This window comes from Caloenas nicobarica, chromosome 5, assembly GCF_036013445.1.
Source record: "Caloenas nicobarica isolate bCalNic1 chromosome 5, bCalNic1.hap1, whole genome shotgun sequence".
Lineage (NCBI taxonomy): Eukaryota > Metazoa > Chordata > Aves > Columbiformes > Columbidae > Caloenas > Caloenas nicobarica.
In genome coordinates this window covers 4,942,447-4,949,774 of record NC_088249.1, presented here as the reverse complement: position 1 = coordinate 4,949,774, position 7,328 = coordinate 4,942,447, and the positions used below count along the sequence as shown (strand labels likewise).

Below are 7,328 nucleotides of genomic sequence, written 5' to 3'. Positions count from 1 at the left end.
TGTGCCTCTTGCAACAGGATCACGAGCAGGGTTTGCAGCAAAGTTGGTGGGAACTACTGCTGAGAGCAGTTAGGTTTTCCACCTGCAATATGTACAACCACCTGGCAGCAGAGCGGTTCCTTCCTCCTACATGTGAACACATCTGGAGTGTATCTTTAAAGCCCTCACGTTCAAAAGAGGTGTCCTACCCGGCATAGTATTCCTATTTTTGGGGACAGAAACTAATTTCAGAGTTAGAACAGAGGGAGTATAAAAGACACCTTGACATGTGCCTTGGGCAGGAGGGGTGCCACAGTCCAGGGTGTTTACTGGCGTCTGCCGTAAAGAGGGGATGAAAGAAACACTATATAAATACAATGACCTAAATATTGCCAAACTGTGTGTGATAAATATCTAGACAGAAAGAGGCAGGCAGCTTTCATGTGTTTGCTCTAGCTACTGTAAGGGGTACCATTTCTGCTAAAGACAATTGAAAACCAAAAGATATAGATTAAAATCCTAAGGACCCATGAAGGATGAGTATGATATCATGAGATGACCAAATGCTACTTGAAAAAGCACAATCCTATCAGAGAGAAAGTAAACGCCAGTAGAGCCACCTCAGCCTACCAAATGCTCCGGGAGATGTCCGAGTCGCCTTTCTCCCCACCGATTGTCCACACCATGAAAAGGGTCCTGTTGAAGCAGTCAGCTAGCTGAAGTTTGCATTAGTGGGAGAAGGGCAGCACCATAACCTGGAAGAGGGTGATACAGGGTGATATTTAGTCAGTGCATCCTCAGGGATATGAACATCCTCAACACATTCTCCACCAGATGTTCCCTTGTCCAGGCATGCTGCAGCTCCTCATGGTTGCAGGGGTCTCTCGCCAGCACCTCCTCCACGATGCCCAGATCGAGGTGGGAGGCATGGCCAAGGATGCAGGGGCACAAGCAGGTGGTAGACAGCATCGTTTTCATAAGGATTCCAGCCTTAAAAAGCGCTGCCCGCCTCAATGACTGGCTGCAGCACGAGGAAGAAACTATTGAAGAAGAGCAATCTGAAAACATGGAGGAAGTCACCACTACTTCCTCTGCCACCTGGCACTTGTTGGCCGTGTTCTGTACTGGATACTGAATGTGCTTTTCAAAAACCATGCCCAAATCACTATCATGACAGGGATCTTCTTCACTTGCTTCTTCCTCCTGCTTCTCAGCCCTGCCTCCTCTTCCTCCTCCTGTGCTGTGTTTCTACTGGATCTCTCCTCCTCACTGATGCTGACATATGCACAGGTCCTTTTCTATAGCCGCCAGCAGAGCCCAAAGAGCAGGAGAAGGACTAGACCTGCCACTGCTGCAAGGCAGAAAAGCACAGTGCTCCCAAGGCCACACCACTGTGCTCCTGCATCCTCTGCTCCATCTGCTGCACTGGAAGAACCGTCTTCCAGAGGCTGATGGGTTTTTCTCATTGCCCCGATGAAGAAGCATGGATGGAAGGAGGAGCCTGATTTGCAGAATCAGAGAGACCACAGGCCACCACATCAGCTCTTCTGCAAAATGCTCCCTGACTCTGTGGCAGCTGGGCAGTCAGCATCCTATGCCCACGATCCCCACAAAAGTGATGCAAACACTCCCAACACAACGTTTATTCAAACACAACTCTTATTGGCAACTTTGCACATGGTACAGCTCCCAGAAGGAATGGCATGGAATGGACACTGTCGAAGAGAGAGGGCAGTTGCTGTCCGGGTGGTAACAGAGTCCCTGTCACAAGCCTCCTCGCGATGGCCTCTTCAGCTGCATCGGGTCCCTCTCCCCAGCGTGTGCGTTTGCTGGGGAGGAAAGGTGCGGCACCAGTTCCCGCTGCCGACTGATCAGCGTGTTCCCCGTGTCCAGCGTGCTGGGTTCTGTGGCACCAGCTCCCCGGGGACTGTCTGGGGTGGGCAGAGTGTCCCCCAGACCCCAGAGGACACACAGAGGCACATGGAGCGGTGCCTCTCGCTTGGTCCCTGCCCCGCCAGAGCTCCCAGCAAGAGTATCTGGGCCAATGAGAAATCGCCACCGTGGCCGTGAGAGTGAGAGGGGAAAGCAGGGTGAAAATCCGCTTTGTCATAACTGGCTGCTGTGCTGAGGAGACCATCGAGAGGGGAACGCTGCTATTCCTGGCAGAGGGCTGCTGCGCAGGGTGTTCCCTTTCATCTCTGTGCCCTGCATTCTCCCCTCTGTTTTTCTTCCTGGACGACACGGTCGCCTGCCAGCAGCTGTGACCTCCACAAACACAGCTCTGTGCAGGAAGACCTCTGTCAGCGTCCGTGGAGAACCAGTATACGAAGCCGATGTCGCAGCTCCTCAAACTCAACCAGTGCGTTCTCATGGGCATCAGGATCCTGCACCAGGTGCTGGAAGAGGTTGAGTGGTTCAGCCATTCGCAATTCAGGGGGCAAGATGATCTCCTCAGGCACGTTGTCATTGCCAATGAAGAAGTGGTTGAGGCATCTCTTCTCCACACAGCTCTGCAGGTACCCCATGATGTCCTCCAGCCGCTCCAAGAAATGCCTCCTGTGCCATTCTGACAGGGGCATGATGGTCAGCAGGTGCATCACAACCGTCTTCAATGTATGGGTGGAAAAGTCTCTGCCCAGCAGGCTGCGGGCGCAGAGCTGCAGGCATCTGAGGTGGAAGCTGTCGGGCTGTGCCTGGCTGGCGATATGCCTGAAGAACTTAATCTCTGCCACAGCGTAGCTCTCTGGCCACATTGTGCTTGGGGTGTAGGCAGCCTCTGTATACTGGCTGCTCAGGAAGATGTCGGAGTTGCCTTCCTGCACTCCAAAAAGCAACTCAATTAAAATCCTTTTCCCCCGGCGTTGTGTCACCCGGAATTTGCAGGAGCGCTCAGAGGGCAGCATTGTTAGACGGCGTATGGCTGAAAGAGGCAGAGCCCTCCAGGAACGTCTCACGAAAATCTGGAAATAGAGAGCAGTTTTCTGCACATCTAGGTAGGAGTCAGTGCAGAGGTCCTGTAGGATGCTGGGGCCCTCATTCCTCCTCTGCTCCTCTTCGGGGTCGTGGAGGAAGCAAGGTGTCGGTCCTGCTGGCTGCTCCATCCCGCAGGTACACACCAACTCCACGCGGATGCGAAAGTTCCTCATGGGCGACACGGGGCCCGGCTCCAGATGGAAGATGTGTCCACGTGGGGGCTTCAGGGGCATGAGCACGCGGTAGGTGATGTCTTCCTCACGGGGACTCCAACCTTCGAAGGCGCTTCCCACCTCGATGGCTTTTTCCAGCACTACGAAACTAGTATTTGAGAAGAAATGCTGGAAGACATGAATGAAGATTTCCATAAGGGCCCTCACAGACTTGCAATCTCTGTCCAGGTGCTGAACTGGCCACTCTAGGTGCTCCTCAGGAAACCTTTCCGGGTCATTTGCGCCATCATTCTCTTCTTGGGCTTCGTTTCCACCTTCATTCACTTCTTGGGCTTCGTTTGCACCTTCATTCTCTTCTTGGGCTTCATTTGCACCATCATTCTCTTCTTGGGCTTCATTTGCATCATCGTTCTCTTCTTGGGCTTCATTTGCACCTTCATTCTCTTCTTGGGCTTCATTTGCACCATCATTCTCTTCTTGGGCTTCATTTGCATCATTATTCTGTTCTTCCCATTCCTCCTCCTCCACGTCGCTGTCAGAGCTCTCCTCTTCCCTCTCTGGCTCACGGCTCCATTTTCTGAGCCACCAGCGGAGCCCAAAGTGCAGGAACAGGACTCCAGCAATGGCCCAGCGCTGCCAGTGCTGCAAGGCAGAGAGGAGCAGGGATGCCCAGGGAATGCCGCTCTGCTCCTGGTTCGTCTGCTGCTGGTACATCTGCTCTGGGCTCCACTGCTCCTGGCTCATCTCCTCTGTCTCCTGCCACAGCCGAGTCATCTCCCGGCTCAGCATCTCTGCACGCTGCTCCATGCGCTCACGCGTCTCCTCATCCAGCTCATCGCCAACTGACTGCACGTTCAGGGTAAGAATTTGCCAAAGCACAAAGAAAATGTCCATGATAGCCATGGCCTGCAGGAGAAGGGAGAGAAGGGGCTCAGTGGGGCTGGGTGGGAGGGAGGGGACTGGCGGGGCAGGGCGAGCGGGGCTGGGGGCCGCAGGGAGCTGGGGCAGGTAGGAGCGGGGCCGAGGCAGCTGGGAGGCAGCAAGGGCTGCCCCAGCCCCGGCGGCGGCGGCTCCGTGCCCTGGCCAAGGTGCTCCCGCGAGCGGCCGGGCCCTCCATGCAGGGTAAGAACCCACCCCCGGGGGCCGCGTTTCTGCCCCGGCCTCCGTTCAGCCCAGCCTCCCCCCGCCTGCGCACTCACCGCTGGCCCAGGCCGGACTGGGGCAGCGCTGCTGCTGGTGCCCCTTGTATACCGCCCTGTGGGGACTCGTCCCTTCTGATGTCACAGGTGCCAGAGCGCGTCACAGGCACGCCCGCCGGCCAGCCTTGCCCATGCGCCCCACCTTGGCTCAGCCACTCACAGCTCCCCCCGGCAGCCAAAGCCCGACCCCGACAATGTACAGACCCACCGAGCCGGACAGGGCTCCCAGGGTTCTGTTTACAAAGCAGACAGAAGCCCCCCAAACCCTTCCCAATTGTAAAATTGGGTGACGTGACCCATGGATGCTTTGCTCCCTGAGATCCGATCCCCTGAGATGGGATCAGCTCCCTTGCTGCTGGCCAATGCTCTGGTGGTCATGGATGGGCCCTTGTTGCCTTCATGACACCCCAGGATGGGCGATGGTGGAAATTGTGGTGGTGAGACGGGGCCTCTCAATGGCAGGATCTCTGTTCCTGCTGTGCCACTGCGAGAGGACATTGCTTCCAAAGAGATAATTCCTGAGGGCGACGAGGGGGTGCAGGTGGAGATTTCCCAGTGGGCAGCTCCCACTCCGATAGAGCACTGGTTTCTCCACGTCCAGCATGTTCAGTTCTGTGGTACCAGCTCCCTGGAGTGTATCTGGGATCAGCAGATTCTCCACCTGGACCCCAGTGAACACACGGAGACACATCAGCGGTGCCTCTCTCTTGGTCCCAGTGCAGGTGGAGCTGCCAAGGAGTTTCTTTTCCCATGTGCAATCTCCACCATAGTTGTGAGAGTGGGAGGGGAAAGCATGGCAGAAATCATCTTTGTAGCCACCCTAGTCTCCACTCTTTATCCCTATGGTATGAAGCTGTCGCCTGCAGTCAGCTGTGAGCCTCGCAAACACAGCTCTGTGCATGAAGACCTCTTTCAGAGCCTGTAGATGAGCAGTGTCGTGAGCGATCTCGCAGCTCCATGTCATGGTTTAACTCGAGCTAGCAATATAACCATGATAGCCACTTGATGACTCCCCCTTCCTCCCATCCCCAAATAGGGGAGAGACATGAAAGGGAAGGGAGAAACTCATGGATTGAGAGAAACACAGTTTAATAAAACAACAAAATATCACTAATACACCACTAGTAATAATAATGTATATAAAATGGAAATAGAACGTAAAAGGTACCCAGTGCAATTCCTCATGAACTCTGTCTGCACCGAGCAGCCCACCCCAGGAAGCAGCACCCTTGTCCAGAACAACCGGTCCCAGAGAGAGAAGAGAGAAAAAGGCAGAAAGGCCCAGAGGCCTCTGCAAAACGGCAGAATTGCAAAAGATCGAAATAAAGAAACTCCCGAACAGAGCTCCTCCAAACAGGTCTCTGTCCCAGCTCTGGGACTAGCCGGAAGATCATGACTCTCCTTAAATATGAAGCATAATGCTAATGGCATGGAATATTCTAATTAATCTGTCTGGATGCTAGTCTGCCCCATCCGTGCCCCTTTCCTGGTGGCACTGCTTCTAATGTGGGCAGTGGGTGGCTCAGCTTTGCTTGCATGCCTTCTCCTGGATCCTGCCTGTTACACAGGGCTCTCGGTTCTCTAATCCCAGACAATCACATCTGCATCCTGGCCCCTCTTTCACCTCTGTGAAACCCTCCCAGTATCTGGCATCATAGATAAGTAACTGTAGGAAGAGCGACTCCAGGGTTGTTTAGATCAAGAATGAGGCAGGTGGATGGTGATGGCACAGAATTCTAGCTGCTTTGCAACTTACTAGTATGTGTGTGTTAAGCAGAGATTGGACAAATCATGTTGCACCTGAATGCTCATGTGAAACCACGTTCGGGGTGCTCCAGTTTGAGTGAGATACCTCATGCGCGTGAATAAAGAATTAGTCCTGTAATTCTATGCTTTGCATCCTAGCCTCTCTGCTGGGCTGGCACAGGCCAGTTTGAAAAGTTTCCTAATGCTTCCCATGGCTGGAAGACACCGCGAGGACAGCCAGCAGTGCCCAGCTCTCCCAAGACCTGCTGCCTGCTGCCCAGTCCCTTCCACACCCAGCCCAAGGGTGTCAGGGACACAGGCCTTATCTTGCAGGTGCTGATGGTTTGTAGCTGCTTTGTGTTCATTAAGTAGATACAAGTTTGATAAGTATGAGCAGAATTTTCAATATGTAGTATAAGATTTCAACAAATTTTGCTTACTAAGTGATGTGAAACAGACAGTGTATTAAAAATCCCACAGCCTTCTGATTCAAAGTGATTGATTCTATTTCAAACATGCTTACTTAAGCTAAATGATTAATATAAATATTAAATTGGGCTCATCCAGTGATCTGTGATTAGTAAAAGACCATTACCATACAGCCGTGCTTGTATAGCAGAGAGACGTCAAAGTAGGCTCAACCAGGCTGCCATCTTGAAGGAATTAAATGCTTGGCTCGTAGTCAAATTGCATAGAGTGGGGGAGGTCTGCAAGAGCCTCCTTGCACCCACAGCTTATCGGTGTTCAGTGAGTCATTCTGCTTCCTTGTGGATTTCCTAAAAGGGATTCTGGGCTCAGCTACAGCTCAGGCCTCTACCTCCTTTGGAGCGTGTACCAAACTGCTGCTGGTTTGGTTGGGAAGGGTCAAGTGCATGCCTCACACCTGGGCACGTGCTTTCGAGGGCATTGGTGTTCCTAAGTGTTGGTGACTTTTTAAAAGCCACTTCTTAAGAGCACAGGACTGGGAAATTACTATGTGTTGCAAATCAAACAAGAGGAGCAGAAGGCTGGTGTGGCTGGCCAGGGCTCTCTTTTGGGAACTTAGGCAGCAAACAGAAGTGTATGGGCTTAGGAAAGGGATTTGGGGGTTGTGGTTACGGTTAAGCTCAAGAGGAGTCAATAATTTGCCCTGGAAGGCAAAAGAGCCAGCCGTCTCCTGGGGTGCATTACACACAGTATAGCTAGCCAGTTGCAAGAAGCGATTGACTCACTCTGCTCAATCCTGGTGCGGCCTCAGCTTGAGTACAGTGTGCAGCTT

General features: G+C 53.0%; 1 protein-coding gene across 1 annotated transcript; it reads right to left on the bottom strand.

Moving 5' to 3' along the window:
• Nucleotides 1–2,279: 2,279 nt before the first annotated feature.
• Nucleotides 2,280–3,932, bottom strand: LOC135989625 (inositol 1,4,5-trisphosphate receptor-interacting protein-like 1). The gene has a single exon (XM_065636589.1). The coding sequence runs from the start codon at nt 3,930–3,932 to the stop codon at nt 2,280–2,282; it is 1,653 nt and encodes a 550-aa protein (XP_065492661.1).
• Nucleotides 3,933–7,328: the final 3,396 nt, after the last annotated feature.